Genomic DNA, 14,707 nt, shown 5'->3' with positions numbered 1-14,707 from the left:
ATGGGGTGATGGTCTTCTGCACCCCAAGCTGTGCCCTGGGAGTGGCGAGTTAGGGCTTGGGGCCCCCTCAGCTTTCTGAGGGCTGCCAGCTTCTGGGAGCTCTTTGGTCTCCTTGTGTGTAGTTTGGGTCTTTGAGACCGTAGGAGGGACCCCCTGCCTCGGGGACCCTTTGATCAGGGCGCCTCCTTGGTGCTGGCCACCTTCTAGCTGGGCAGTTCTTGCTTGTGGGGCTGCCTCCCTGGCCTGTTGCCACCGCAGGCCCCTCTGGTCACTGCCCCTTGTCCGGGGGCAGAACCACCCCAGAGGAGACCCTGCCTTGACAGCACGGGTGTGAAGCCGTGTCCCGTGCTGGGAATGCCGTCCGCCAGCCTTGGGGCAGCAGCGGCGGCAGGGTGTTGGTGGGCCAGGTCGGGGGAACAGGAGGGCTGGCAGCTGACAGACACATCTGGCCCCCTTGGGCCCAGAGAACCTTCTGGATGTGGGCTGGTCTCCTTGTGGCCCTGTCAGCCGGTGGGGGGCCAGGGCCCTTGGTCCTGGTGCAGGCTGGGCATCAGAGGAGCCAGGTGGCCGGCAAGCTGCCCAGGAAGGTCCAGCTTTGTCCCCACGGCAGGTCGCTGCGGAGGAGCTGTGCTCTCTGCTGGGGCAGGTCTTCCAGATCGTGTACACGGAGTCCACCATCGATTTTCTGGACAGAGCCATATTCGATGGGGCCTCGACACCCACCCACCACCTGTCCCTTCACAGCGGTACGTGAGCGTGGGCGGACAGTGATGCTGTTGTCCCTGTCCCCACGGCATCGCGCCAGTGCCTCGTTCCCAGATCCACGTCCCCCACCTCGGCGAGCCTGGTGGCTTCCTGCACCACGCTGGGGGCCAGGGAATGCTTTCTCAGCTGAAGTCCCTTCACCTGCCTCAGAACAGAGGGTGGGGGCTGGAGGGGGTGTGTGGGGGGAGGAACCCCCGGACCTCACAGCTCTTGGGCGGGGGGCTTCTTCCCGGACGGAGGCTGGGGGGGCACTTGGAAGCCACCCCCTTTGTATCTGCTTAGCATTTTCGGGGAGCATTTTTAGGAGGCGTCTGTAGCCCCGTGTTCCACGCGCCAGGAGCGCCCCTTGCTCCTCGCACACCTCCCCGACTCCGCACTTCTCACCTGCCTCTCTCAGATCTCACCAGCTGTGCAGAATGGTGTCCGTGTCCCTCACAGTCTGTGTCACACGGACTTTAGGTCACCTGTCCGGTGTTTCCCGAGTAGCTGCTGTGTCCCGGGCTCTTTGCTGGTGCGAGGGGCTCAGGCATGCTGGGGTCCCGCCTCCGTACGCGCACGGAGCCCACCGGGTCCAGGCTGGGGGTCAGCCATGCCTCTGACTGTGGCTTCTGCCCTCGGCCGGCCCTGTGAGGGAGGGCAAGCTGTCCGACCTCGTCTAAAGGGGGCAGAGGAAACAAAGTAACCCAGGCTCTAGGACACCGGGCAGGCGGCGGCCCCAAGTAGCGCTTGTCTTTCCTTGGCCCTCCGGGAGCGTTCTTCAGCCTCCCATTTGCTGCGACCCCTGAAGCCCAGAGCATCGCGCTCAGGCCCACACCTGCGACAGGTGGTGCCTGTCAAAACCCCCCAGGAGGAGCCCGTCTGGGTGCTGCCTGAGGCTTGTCCCCCAAGGGCCTGCCGGTTCCCCCCCGCCAGGGCACACGTGTCGTGGGGTGCTGGGCCCCGGGACTCAGTGCCCCCTCCCCACGTAACCGGGAGCCTCTATGTTCTGCACCCTGTACAGACGACTCTTCCACCAAGGTGGACGTGAAGGAACCGTATGAGACGGAAACCAGCACTTTGTGAGTACCCGCCCCTCCCCCTGCCCGCCGCCTCCGCGCCCCCCGCTGGGCGTCTCTGGCCGGAAGTGCGCGTCTGCGGGGTGGGGGGGGGGTTGGGGGCACGGTGCAAGGTGGAGGCCGGAGGCCGGGAGCCACGTGCCCACGGCTCCTGTCCTTGCAGTTCCTTCCCCGAGTGTGCACACGCAGGCGGCGTCTCGCCCTTGTCCTTCTGTATGCCGACGGCGCCCCACGCCAAGACGGTCAGTGAGAGCGAGCTGAGCGCCACCGCCACGGAGCTGCTGCAGGACTACATGCTGACGGTGCGCGCCGGCCCGGCCTGAGCTGGAGCGACGGGTGGGGAGGGGGCGCCAGCGGCGTTTGGGGGCGGGCTGCTCAGCGGACTCCCCGGCCCTCACGTGGTTCCGTGCATGCGCGTGCCCCGCAGGGGCGCATTCTGCCCTGAGCTCCTTGCGGCGCGCTCCGTGGGGGCACCGGGTGGGCTCGCGGGGTCGCAGTGGGCTCCGCAGTGGCGCTCACCACCCCCACCCCTGCCCCGCTGTGGGCAGCTGCGCACCAAGCTGTCCTCCCAGGAGATCCAGCAGTTCGCCGCGCTGCTGCACGACTACCGCGACGGGGCGTCGGTGCACGAGTTCTGCATCAACCTGCGGCAGCTGTACGGGGACAGCCGCAAGTTCCTGCTGCTCGGTGAGTCCCGTGGGGGTGCGGCCGCAGCGTAGGGGAGCTCTTCCCAGTGACTGGCCGGCTCTGCCCTGGGGAGCCAGACTGAGGGGAAGCCAGGAGCAGCGCACCGCGGAGTGGGGGCCAGGGGTGGGGCTCCTGGGGGGGTGGCACTCCAGTGTGTTTTGGTGGGTTGATCAGGAGTTTGGTGGGTGGAGAAGTGGACCCCGTTTCCCGGTAGAAGGACCAGCCTTTGCCGAGACACTGGCCCTGAGAGCTGGGTGGGCAGGGTGGTCGGGGCTCTGCACACCTGCCGGCACCGTCGGGGATGACGGCATGGTTGTGTCTCCCACATGCTGACCCTAGAAAACTCGCTGGCGGCTGGTGGAGGCTCCTGGGCGCTGCCCCCCACCATCCAAGAGGGGTGGATTATACCTTTGTCAGCAGCCACCGAAGGGCTCTCCACTCTGGGGGATGTAGGGCCGGAGGCCTGGCCTGCTGTGTCCAGTCTGAGCTCTTGCCAACCCTGTGGCCTCCCTCCAGGGGTCGGAGGCCCCAGCCCCGTGTTCCTTTCTGGTTTATTCCCCACCAAACGGGGTGGTGCCCCTAGGGGTCAGCCTGCTCCCTCTGTTCTGCACCTGGAGGCCCGAGGGTGGGCTTCCTCCAGGCCCAAGGGAGGGAGATGGGGCCAGCCACCTGCTGCAGGGCCGTGACCTGCTTGGGCCCGTGGTGCCCATCGGACTGGGCCGGACACAGGGCGGGCAGGGTGGGCAGGGTCGTTCTCCCCGCTGGAGGCCTGGCGTCAGACACACCCTGTGTCCACAGGTCTGCGGCCCTTCATCCCGGAGAAGGACAGCCAGCACTTCGAGAACTTCCTCGAGACCATAGGGGTGAAGGACGGCCGAGGCATCATCACTGACAGCTTTGGCCGGTACCGGAGAGCCCTGAGCTCCACCTCCACCGGCACCGGAAACAGGGCCACGGGCAGCTCTGATGACCAGTCCGCGCCCTCGGAAGGGGACGAGTGGGACCGCATGATTTCGGACATCAGCAACGACATCGAGGCTCTGGGCTGCAGCATGGACCGGGACTCGGCCTGACGGCACCGGGAGGGACCCGCTGGTGCGCCCTCTACTGTGAAGGACCGGCCCCGGGGCGCCGGTGCCCGTGGCCTGCTCCACGAGGGGTCCTGGGGGGGTCCTTTCGGTTTTGCACACGACGTTCCTGTCGAAACTCTCAGAGACCTTCAAAGAAGTTTACTGCGATGTGAATAATTCATTTCTGGTCCCAGCATGCTTCTGGTCTCGCGGTGTGGGAGCTGGGCCCACAAGTCCGGGCTGGGCGCTGTGGCCTGGGGGCCGGCTGCCCTTCGGTGCTCGTCGCAGCAAACTGGGAGGATAGGATTGGGGCTTTTGCTTCATGGACATGGGGTGGGCAGCAGGGGGCCTAGGCGCTGGTGTGAGTGTCAGGCCCTCGCTGTTGGGAGCGGGATCCTGGTTCCCGAGGACCTGCTCTCTGTCCCCTCACCCGAGTCCCCCAATCTTTGGTCTCACTGCTACCACAGGTGGTCTCCACTGCAAACCTGTACCCCTCACCTCCCCACCAAAGCACGCCCTGCCCCCCCCCCCCCAGAGCGTGTCATCTTGGAGCCCAGGGTCCCGATCTCCAGGGGGGGTCACAGGGGGGCACTGTGTTCTAGGTCGTTCCTGGGCTGGGCCCCTCCTCTGCCCTTGGCACGTGGGGAGGCAGTGGGGGTGGCCCTGGGCCGGGCCCTGGAGACCCCCTCCTCACCTAGAAGGTGCCTCTGCCCTGGGAGACCCCCAACAGCACGTGTGGGAAGCCCCAGGCTGAGCAGGGTGGGTGCTGGGGTCCGGGAGAAGGGAGGACAGAGCCCTGGGCTCACAGGCCATGTGGGGGCCAGGTGGGGGTCGGCCTCCTGGCCAGCGGCAGGTCAGGATAGGAGAAGGTTCTGGCCTGGGCTTTCCAGGAGCTGGTAGTGGGCCCAGGCCAGCAGCGCTAAGGGGACATGGGTAGGTCTCCAGACATGTGCAAATCGCCCTGCTCTGGAAGCATCTGGAACAGCTGAAGTCGTCCAGGCAGGGCCAGCCCACTCTGGGTGTGAGTGGCCGTAGCGGGCGGTCGGGGTTGCAGTGGCCGCACTGTGGGACCTAGTCTGAGGGTCCTGTGTGGATGGCAGGAGCTGCTCCCTCCTCTCCAGGGGCCCCTCTCACACGCAGCCCCCCTTCATGCGTCCCTGGACTTTGAGAAGAGGGAACGTGGAGAAGATGGGTGGCCACTCCAGAGCTGAGTGCCAGGAGGGCCAAGAACTTTGGGGGCCAGTCGCTGCCTCCCCAGCAAACACCTTTCCGTGGCTAAACCTCTGGAGCCCCTGAGTCTGGGGACTTCCTTCCCCAAACCAGGCCCCAGGCCCACGCCTTGGGCCACAGCCAGGTGACTGCCTACCATCTCTGGGCAGGTGGGGCACCGTGGACGTGGGGGGAGGACAGACCCCCAGCTGCTGGAGTCCCAGGACAGATCCCACCCTCTGGGGACACATGGGGACAGAGCCCTGCCCTCTGGGGACATGGTGGGGAGAGGACTCCCACTCTCTGGGGACATGGGACAGACCCCATCCTCGGGGACCCAGGGAGAGAACATCCACCCTCTAGGGCCAGGGGCAGGCCACCACCTCTGGAACATGAGCAGGTAGGACCGCCGCCCTTTGAGAACACGGGGGACAGATCCCCACCCTTGGGGATGTGGAAGGGAGGACCCTGTCCTCCGTGGGCTCTGCACAGACCCAGGAAGTGTCTCCACCCCTTCACAAATCCCATGTGGCCGGAGCAGGCGCCCAGGCAGGTAGGAGCGAGAGCAGAGACCATGAGGAGACACCCCTTTATTGAGCAGCAGAGCCGGGGGGCAGGGACGGAGCCGTGCGGTCAGGTGGCAGTCAGCGGCTACATGGTGAGCTCCTGCAGGAAATGCAGAAAGAGAGGGCAGGCTGGGGAGGGGCCCAGTAGGGCCCGCAGCAGGGGGGCCGAGAAGGAGCCAGCCACTCACCATAATGGCGTTGACGATGTCGCTCTGGTTGTCCCTCAGGGCTCGTACGGCCCTGGCCCTCGACACGTTGGCCTGTGCCATCACCAGCTCGATGTCACGGAGCTCCAGCCCCGCCTCATCCACCTAGAGAGGGGCAAGCAGGCAGGTTCTGGGGCTGCCCCCACCTCCAGGAAAAGCCGTGAGGACCACCCCCCACCGTCCCTGTGCCTCACCTCCTCCTCCTCCTCCTCCTCTTCTTCCTCCTCACACTCGGGCCTCACCAGCGGCCCGGGCGCGGACTCAGGGACCAGGGCGGAAGGCTCCGTGGGCACTTTGAACTTCTCGGCAGCAGCTCTGTGCACTTGCTGGGACAGGTCCTCGATCTGCAGGGGCACAGTGGTCAGCCCAGCCCACGCTCTGGGCCCCCGCCCCCTCCCACGGCCGGCCAGACCTTGGCCTCGCCGAAGACCACGTAGGTGTCCGAGGCCGGGCTCTTGAAGACATCGGGCTTGGCGATGACGAACAAGATGTTCTTGGACTTCTGGATGGTGATCCTGGTGACCCCCTGGATTTGCCGCAGGCCCAGCTTGGACATCGCCTGGGGCACGGGGTGGGGGCTCAGGCCTGGGCATCGGCCCCAGGGTCCCAGGCTGGGGTGGGGAGGAGCGGGCAAGCCCAGAGGGAGAGACTGATGGGGGAACGAGGATTCTGCTGCCAACTCTGGGGGATACCTTGGGAACACCTGCCCCCCCCCCCGTGGGGTACAGTGGGGTGCCGGACCCCAGCTGGGGGCAGTCTTGATCGACACTCTGGCCCCAGCAGTTTCACGACCTGATGGCCCCACCGGTGGCGTTTATCAGCCACTGGGTGTGAGGGGTCCGCTTATGCAGTGGGCCCCTCCCCCGTGGAGTGGCCCCTGGAGGGACCCCCACCCACCTTTCGGGCCTTCTTCTCACTGCGACTCTGCTTGGCTTTGGCCACGGTCTCCTCGCTGCTGCCACCTGCCGGGGCCTGGGGAGAACAGGGTTTGAACACCTGAGGGGAGGGTGGGGTGGAGCCCTCCCAGGGGTGCAGCCTCCCCCCTCCCGGGCTGGGCACCTGGGCTGGGCACTGTGCTGTCTGCGCTCCCGAGAGGTCCTGTTCCTCCAGCTCTGCCGACGACTCCCCGTGGCTGTCCGAGTGCTGGCCGGATCCCGGAGCCCTTGGTGGCGAGTCTGGGCATGGGATAGGGGTGTGTGTGTGTGAGGACGGCTTCTGCCTTGTAACTCAGCCCCATGGCCCGCCCACCTCCACCTCTGGTCCCTGGCTCAGGACAGCACCCCAGCCTCAGCCCCCCTCACCTTCTTCCAGGCTGTCCTGGTCATCCTGCTGCTCGGCGGCCGGGAGCCCTCGAGGGCCGGGAGGCACTTGGCAGGGGGGTGAGATCCGCCAGGCCTGGTCTTTGGCATGGGTGTCCCCTGTGGGGGCCATCTTGGGGCTGAGGAGGGGGGAGTGGGGTGGGAGGCTGACCCGGTGCCCAGCCCCAGGAGGTTTCGTGGTTCCTGAGAAGGCAGCCACTGCCCGTTGGGCTCCTGCCCGTGGAGGCTGGAGGCCCAGAGAGCCCAGGGGCTCCTTGCCCTCTGCCGAGTCTTCCCTGGGGCCCTGGCAAGGGCAGGAGGTGAGGGGTGCCATGGGGCATGGGGCTGCCTCTGTGGTGACCCCAGGAACGGAGGGCTCTGGGCTGAGAAGCCTGTCTTGGGGCACGCTGGGCAGGCCTCTGGCAGGGCTTTTGGGGGCTTGTGGGGGGGACGAGCTGGGGCTTCCGGGTGCTATTTGCACCCACTCGCCACTGCCCCGGCCCAGCATGGGCTCCGGCTGCCGAGAGGGTGCTGGAGAGGTGGGGGCAGGCTCTTTGGGGCAGCCCCTGCCAGGCCTGGGCACAGACTTCGGTGGAAACTCGGAGCAGGAGCCCAGTCCAGCTTCTGAGGCCACAGCAACAGGAGACCTGGGCTCGGGGTTGGCTTTTCCCTCCTCTGCTGGGCTCTGGGGCCATGCCTGGCCAACCTCGGGGCAAGCAGCAGGGTGTACCTCTGGGCCACTATCCCCAGGAGCCTTCCTGGCACCCTGGGGTGCTGACTCGAGGCCTCCAGCCCCCTGATTCTCACTCCCTGGGGCCTCCTTCTGGGGCGAGTGGGTCTCAGCTCCATCACCAGCACACACACAGGCACTGGGACAGGTTCCCAGCTCAGGTGCCAACAGGCCCTCCTCTACTTCCTCTCCAATGGAGGCAGGCTTGCGTGGGTCTGTGGCTTCCATGGCAGGCCTAGGAGGGCCTGTGGCAGGCTCTGGGCATTCCGGGGCTTCCGAGACAGACTCTGGGCATTCTGGGGCCTCTGCGGCAGGCTCTGGGCATTCTGGGGCTTCCAAGACAGGCTCTGGGCATTCCGGGACCTCTGTGGCAGGCTCTGGGCGTTCCGGGACCTCTGTGGCAGGCTCTGGGCGTTCCGGGACCTCTGCGGCAGGCTCTGGGCGTTCCGGGACCTCTGCGGCAGGCTCTGGACATTCCGGGACCTCTGCGGCAGGCTCTGGGCATTCCGGGGCCTCTGTGGCAAGTTCTGGGCATTCTGGGGCTTCTGCGGCAGGCTCTGGGCATTCCGGGGCTTCCAAGACAGGCTCTGGGCATTCCGGGACCTCCGTGGCAGGCTCTGGGCATTCCGGGACCTCCGTGGCAAGTTCTGGGCGTTCCGGGGCCTCCGTGGCAAGTTCTGGGCATTCCGGGGCCTCCATGGTAAGCTCTGGGAGTTCCGGGGCCTCCGTGGCAGGCTCTGGGAATTCCGGGGCCTCCGTGGTATGCTCTGGGCGTTCTGGGTCCTCTGTGACAAGCTCTGGGCATTCCGGGTCCTCTGTGACAAGCTCTGGGCATTCCAGGTCCTCTGTGGCAAGCTCTGGGCATTCTGGGACCTCTGTGGCAGGCTCAGAGTGTTCCAGAGCCTCAGTGGTAGGCTCTGGGCGTTCCAGGGCCTCTGTGGCAGGCTCAGGGCATTCCGGGGCTTCCGTGGCAGGCCCTGGGCGTTCTGGGGCCTCCGTGGCAGGCTCTGGGCGTTCTGGGCCCTCCGTGGCAGGCTCTGGGCATTCTGGGCCCTCCGTGGCAGGCTCTGGGCATTCTGGGGCCTCCGTGGCAGGCTCAGAATGTTCCAGGGCCTCAGTGGCAAGCTCAGGGTGTTCTGGGGCTTCCGTTGCAGGCTCTGGGCATTCCGGGGCCTCTGTGGCAGGCTCTGGGCGTTCTGGGGCCTGTGTGGCAGGCTCAGAATGTTCCAGGGCCTCAGTGGCAGGCTCAGGGTGTCCCGGGGCTTCTGTGGCAGGCTCTGAGCATTCCAGGGTCTCCGTGGTAGGCTCTGAGCATTCTGAGTCCTCCGTGGCAGGCTCAGAATATTCCGGGATCTCCATGGTAGGCTCTGGGGATTCTGGGTCCTCCGTGGCAGGCTCAGAATGTTCCAGGGCCTCAGTGGCAGACTCAGGGAATTCCGGGGCCTCCGTGGCAGGCTCAGAGTGTTCAGAGTGTTCCAGGGCCTCAGTGGCAGACTCAGGGCATTCCGGGGCCTCAGTGGCAGGCTCTGGGCATTCCGGGGCCTCTGTGGCAGGCTCTGGGCATTCTGGGACCTCCGAGACAGTCTCTGGGCATTCTGGGACCTCCGAGACAGTCTCTGGGCATTCTGGGGCCTCCGTGGCAGGCTCTGGGAGTTCTGGGGACTCCATGGTAAGCTCTGGGAGTTCCGGGGCCTCCATGGCAGGCTCAGAATGTTCCGGGGCCTCTGTGGTAGGCTCTGGGTGTTCCGGAGCCTCTGTGGCAAGCTCTGGGCATTCTGAGGCCTCTGTGGCAGGCTGTGGGAGTTTTGGGGCCTCCGTGGCAGGCTCAGAATGTTCCGGGACCTCTGTGGCAGGCTCTGGGTGTTCTGGGGCCTCCGTGGCAGGCTCAGGAAATTCCAGGGCCTCTGTGGCAGGCTCTGGGCATTCCGGGGCCTCTGTGGCAGGCTCTGGGCATTCCGGGGCTTCTGTGACAGGCTCTGGGTGTTCTAGGTCCTCCATGGCAGGCTCAGAATGTTCCAGGGCCTCAGTGGCAGGCTCAGGAAATTCCGGGGCCTCTGTGGCAAGCTCTGGGCGTTCTGGGGCCTCCGTGGCAGGCTCTGGGTGTTCTGGGTCCTCTGTGGCAGGCTCAGAATGTTTCAGGGCCTCAGTGGTAGGCTCAGGGTATTCTGGGGCCTCTGTGGCAGGCTCTGGGCATTCCGAGGCCTCCGTGGCAAGCTGTGGGCATTCCAGGGCCTCAGTGGCAGGCTCAGGGTATTCCAGGGCCTCTATGGCAGACTCCAGGCATTCTATAGCCTCCGTGGCAGGTTCTGGGCATTCTGGGGCTTCCGTGGCAGGCTTGGAATGTTCTGGGGCCTCCATGGCAGGCTCTGGGCATTCCAGGGCCTCTGTGGCAGACTCCAGGCATTCTACAGCCTCTGTGACAGGCTCTGGGCGTTCTGGGGCCTCCGTGACAGGCTTGGGGCAATTTGTGTCCTCTGTGTCAGGTTCAGGGAATTCCACAGCCTCTGTGGCAGGCTTGGGGTGTTGCAGGGCCTCTGTGGCAGGCTCAGGGGGCTCTGGGGCCTCCGTGGCAGGCCTGGGGGAATCCGGGGCTTCCATGGCAGGCTTGAAGGCACCTGCATTTCCCCATGAGGCCCAGGGTGCCCCAGCGTCTGCAGCTGGCTCTGGGCCATCCAGCTGGGCCTGGTCCCAGGCTGGAGGCTCCGGGCCTCCAGTGCAGCTCGTGTCCCTCTCCTCAGGTGCTGGCCTCAGTTCCAAGGTCACTCGTCCTTCCTGTTGGGCTGCAGTGACCACAGGCTCGATTGCTGGCACGCAGCCTGCATCTATCTGCAGGGTCTGAAGCCTAGCCTCAGCGGGGGTCCCCTGGCCTGAGGGGAGGCCTTCATCCTGCAGGGACAGAGGTGTGGCCACAGAGTCAGGGTCCTGGGGTGAGGTCCTGTCCGCTTCTCCTGGCTGGGGCACAGGGCTGACCTCAGCGGCGGGCACTTGGCCTGAGCGGAGGCCCGCGTCCTGTAGGGGCAGGGGTGGGGCCACAGAGTCAGGCTCCTGGCCTGCTTCTTTCTCCAGGTTCTGCAGAGAGTCTGGGCTTTGAGTGAGGGCTCCCTCTTCCGGGGTTGTCCAAGGCTCTGGGCCTAAGGCAGTGCTGTCATCCTCCCGTAGGGGCTGAGCTGTGCCCGCGGCAGCAGGTGCCGGACCCACGATGGAACCCACCTCCTCCCCCCAGGCCTGGGGGGTCACCGTGGTGAGGCCTGGGGCATCCTGCGGGGTGCAAGGGGCCGTGGCAGCAGTGGATGCCTGGCCTGAGGCATGGCCTGCCCCGGGGACCTGTGTACCCGGCTCCTGGCTTTCGGTGGCTTGGCCGGCCCCTCCCTCGGAGACCGCGGGAGCAGGCTCACCAGGGCTGTCCGGGAGCAGGGCGGCGGGCCGCGCGTGGGGCTCCTCGCTGTACAGCCTCTCGTCGTCGGCCCCCGCGTAGGAGGCCGAGTCGGGGTCAGAGGAGGCTGCCGAGGTGTCGTCCCGGAAGGCGAAGGCCTCGTCCATGCCCTCGGTGATGGAGAGGTCAGACAGGGACTGCAGGGAGGATGCAAACGTGCTGTCGTCCTCGCCCTCCCCGGCAGGGTCCTCTCCAGGAACAGGGACGTCCTCCTCCTGCTCCTCCTCGTCCTCGGGGGCCCTCGGCGTCACCTCCACGGCCTCCACCTGGACGATGAGGCTGCCTCGGAAGGGCAGGAGGGCGGCGGGGATCATGGGGTCGTTGGCCAGGAAGTCCAGCTCGAAGAAGTGGCCCTCCTGGCCCCAGGAAGAGCTGCTGTCGGCCGAGATGCTGGACTCTGGGGACGGGGGGCCGGGGAGCCCCATGGGAGGCAGCTCCTGCTCGTCGGCCACAGAGCCCGGTGGGGAGAAGCCCCAGCCTGAGGGGACGTCCAGCCCTTCGGCCGGGGCCAGCAGGCTCAGGGAACAGGACAGGGACGAGGCCCAGCTGTCCCCATCTGCCGTGATGTAGGAGCCCGAGGGCGAGGCAGGCGGGGAGTCCCCTGGCTCGGCTGGGGCCTCCCGGGCCTCCCTGCGGGGCCCAGGGCCAAGGAGCAGGGCAGAGGCGGTCTCGGTGGGGGTGGAGGGTGGCGTGAAGTAGGAGTCAGGGTCTGGGGCAGGGCAAGGCACAGGAGGGTCACCCTGAGAACACAACTCGGGGGATGGGTCCAGGCTGCAGTGCCCACCCTCCCGGTCCCTGAGCTCTGGCAGGGCTGCCCTGGATGGCTGGGGCGCCCGGCGGGTCTCCTCGCCCATCACGATCCGGGGCTCCAGGGTGGCTGGGGGAGGACCCCCAGCAGGCTGGGCCTCGGGGTGCCCCGGGCTGGGGCCGCCTTCTGCGGGGACTACCCAGGCCGAGGGGGTGCCACCCGGCCCTGCATCCCAGCTGGCTCCCTCTGGCGGGGGCCGGGTGCCTGGCTTGCTGGGCAGAAACTCCAGGGCCAGGGCGCTGGGTCCGGGGGTCAGGGCACAGTGCTCCAGCCGGTCCCCTCTAGGGGTGGTGGCCGCGGCCACATCACAGGATGACTCTGTGGAAAGAGAGGGGCATGAGGAGGGCAGACACCCTCTGGGAGGTGGAGCTGCTGCTTCTGGGGGAGAATTTCCGACAGTTCTGACCCCGGGGACACAGCCTGGGGCCAGGGGGTGGGGGGCGTGCCTCCTGTCTGAGGCTCGGCAAGGCTGGGACTAGCACCTGTCTGCGGACGCCGGCTGGCTGGCTCCCTGCCCTCAATCTGCGCTAGGCCCGGCAGGCGACCTCTCCTGACATCCTGCGTCAGAGGCCCCCAGGGCCAGGGGATCTGCACCCCGCTGGCCCTGGAAAGCTCTAGGTCTCCCACCTCCTGTGCATGGGGGTCTCGCCTCTCTGCCTCGTCTCTCTCCTTGCTGCCCGCAGCTGAGGCCAGCCCCTGGGGGTGCCATCCGGCTCTGCCCCATCCTGCTCCCAGAGCTGGTGGACGGAGGAGGGAAGCGGGGCCCCTGTGTGTGCGTTCTCAGGCTGCGCGTCCCACGGAGGCCGAGCTGGAGCCTGGGGTGGGGGTGGGGTCCCGTGGGAGAGGGCAGCTGTGGGGGATGGGCTCTGCGGGCTGTGGGATGGTAGGGCCGGCCAGGCCTCTCCACGGTGGCAGCCGCCCCACTGGGCTGGAAGGGCTCCCTCTGCCAGGAATATGCGAGCGGGTCCCAGGGCAGTGTGCTGGGGGCTGCCTAGGCCCCGACCACGTTCTCAGGGGTGGTTCCTGCTCTGTCACCCGTGATCACTCCACAAGTACCTCCGGGCCTCAGCCGTCTGTCTGCAAAGTCGAGTATCTAACAGGATTAGAGATTTTACGAAGGGGCAGGGCCCTCCCCAGCCCGTCCGTCGGCCTGTAGCAATGGCAGAGCCCGGGGCCCTTGGGCCGCACTCCTGGGTTTCTGAGGTGGCCTGGGGATCCCGAGAAGGGGGCCCTTCAGGTCCTCAGCCGTGTGACAGACACCCAACGACTGGAGGTGGGTGTGGTGAGTGGGGACAGGTGGAGACTGGGCTCCTGGCTCCGAGCCTGTGGTACCCTTGCCCACCAGAGCTGGGCCAAGGAGGGTGAGGAAGGGAAGCCAAAGATCAAAGGTTTTTGTAAACATTCAAGGTCATCAAGCAGCCTGAGACCCTGGGTCTGGAGAGTCCTAGCCCCCACCTGCTTTACTGGACCCCAGAGGGAGGCCAGGCCCCTGGACCCAGCACTGGTGACATTCCCAGGTGATTTATCACAGCAAGGTGCCCTTGGCCCTCCAGGGGTCACTCATGGCTGACCTCCTGCTGGGCAACCCTGGCTGGTCCTTCCAGACCCAGGCAGACGCCCTCAGCCTCCACCGACACTTGCTGACCTAGCCTCTCCAAGGATGTGGGCCTGCACCCCAGGCCACTACCCCCAGACCCTGCTCCCCCAGGGCTTCCGACCTCCCACCTTCACAGCCTGCCCCCACCACCACCCCACCCCCGGCTTCCCCAGGCTCCAGCTCCAGTCTCACTCCACCTGCCCAGGCCAGACCAGTCACGGGCCCTGAGGCGGCTTCAGGCATCTAAGGGGCGGGTGCTCCCGGTGGTGAGGGTGCAGCTGAGAACCCCCCACCTCTGGTTCAGAGCCGCGGGGCCAGGGCCCGCAGCTCCTCTAAGACAATGGGGCGGCGGCGGCCCAGAGGGCGGGACGCGGGCCGGGAGCAACGGAGCCCTGGGATGCTCACAGGCCCTCGCGTTGTTTCTGGCTCCTGGAGGAGCCCGCCCTTCCCCGCAGTCCTGAGCTGGGACGTTCGGGGCTGGGGCGGGGTGTTGTGGGGGGCGGTCAGGATTCAGGTGCTCGAAAGGGCAGGGCACCAAAAGGACCGGAGAGGGCACGGGGTAGGGGGTGATTGGAGAAGGGAGAAGGACAGAGGGGACAGGCAGGAAGAGGGACCGGAGAGGGGACAGGCAGGGACAGGGCGGCCGAGACACACGCAGGGGGCACAGCCCGAGGCCTCACCTGTGCGGGGCCCGGGCCTGCCCGCCTCTGGCAGCAGCGGCTCGGCGCGGGCAGCCTCCCCAGGCATGGCCTGACCGTGCGCCCTTCCCTTGGTACCCGGTCTGTCCGTGCGTCCGTCCGGCGGAGCCTGCGCGGCCACCGCCCCTTGGCCAGGGGGTAGGGGTGGGTGGGTCATCGGATGACGTCAGTACCGCCCCGCCCGCCCGACGCCCCGAGTGAGCGTGCGCGTGCGCCCCAAGCACTGCGGAGCGCCGTGGCTGGGGGCGGCCTCCCTCCTTACCCCGACCCGGGCTGCGCCCTCCTTGCGCGCTGCACAGCCCCGCCTTTCCCGCAGCATTACCCCTGAACGAGAGGGGGGTCGGGGGCCAGTCGGAAGCTGGTCAGACCCCAGGGAACATCACCCCTAAGCCGGGCCTGGAAGAGGCGGGGTTGGGGAGGGTCGCCGGCACGCGGGGCGCGGGGGCCTCGGCGCCCTGGGGTACGTGGCGGCGCCGTCCTGTGGCCCGGCCTCCTGCGCCCCCCTAGCCTCCATCCAGGAGGTGAGGTGGAGCCGCAGCTCCACGCTGATTGGCTGGCCGTCGCACGTTGGTCTCCGTGGCAACC

The 14,707-nt window shown here is 67.2% G+C and overlaps 2 protein-coding genes across 4 annotated transcripts in view; one reads left to right on the top strand and one right to left on the bottom strand.

Moving 5' to 3' along the window:
- Positions 1 to 3,773, top strand: part of CCM2 (CCM2 scaffold protein) — a 49,102-nt gene extending 45,329 nt beyond the window's left edge. For all 3 annotated transcript variants that reach the window (XM_026502119.4, XM_026502103.4, XM_026502114.4), the window contains 5 exons: positions 611 to 746; positions 1,766 to 1,823; positions 1,984 to 2,122; positions 2,369 to 2,507; positions 3,306 to 3,773. In XM_026502119.4, coding sequence (XP_026357904.1) covers positions 611 to 746; positions 1,766 to 1,823; positions 1,984 to 2,122; positions 2,369 to 2,507; positions 3,306 to 3,580 — 747 coding nt within the window. In that variant the 3' untranslated portion in view covers positions 3,581 to 3,773. The remainder of the gene's footprint in view (positions 1 to 610; positions 747 to 1,765; positions 1,824 to 1,983; positions 2,123 to 2,368; positions 2,508 to 3,305) is intronic.
- A 1,583-nt stretch (positions 3,774 to 5,356) lies between these two features.
- On the bottom strand, positions 5,357 to 14,257 carry NACAD (NAC alpha domain containing). The gene is made up of 8 exons (XM_044385366.3): positions 14,105 to 14,257; positions 6,860 to 12,145; positions 6,618 to 6,733; positions 6,456 to 6,530; positions 5,971 to 6,117; positions 5,753 to 5,902; positions 5,541 to 5,663; positions 5,357 to 5,452 (listed from the first exon to the last, which is right to left on the bottom strand). Exons 1-8 carry the CDS (start codon positions 14,169 to 14,171, stop codon positions 5,438 to 5,440), a joined length of 5,979 nt encoding a protein of 1,992 aa, XP_044241301.2. The 5' UTR covers positions 14,172 to 14,257; the 3' UTR covers positions 5,357 to 5,437.
- Between the last annotated feature and the right edge of the window lie 450 nt (positions 14,258 to 14,707).

The sequence above is a fragment of the Ursus arctos genome, unplaced genomic scaffold, assembly GCF_023065955.2.
Source record: "Ursus arctos isolate Adak ecotype North America unplaced genomic scaffold, UrsArc2.0 scaffold_3, whole genome shotgun sequence".
Taxonomy (NCBI): Eukaryota; Metazoa; Chordata; class Mammalia; order Carnivora; family Ursidae; genus Ursus; species Ursus arctos.
Note: the sequence above shows the minus strand (reverse complement) of the source record. Positions and strands in the feature narration are given on the sequence as shown.

Excerpts from the sequence above, each read along its gene's own strand:
- NACAD (XM_044385366.3), bottom strand. The coding sequence starts at position 14,171 with ATGCCTGGGGAGGCTGCCCGCGCCGAGCCGCTGCTGCCAGAGGCGGGC. Across the intron at positions 6,531-6,617 it reads CAGCACAGTGCCCAGCCCAG|GCCCCGGCAGGTGGCAGCAG; the intron begins GTGCCCAGCCCG and ends TGTTCTCCCCAG. Across the intron at positions 5,664-5,752 it reads AGGAGGAGGAGGAGGAGGAG|GTGGATGAGGCGGGGCTGGA; the intron begins GTGAGGCACAGG and ends GCCCCTCTCTAG.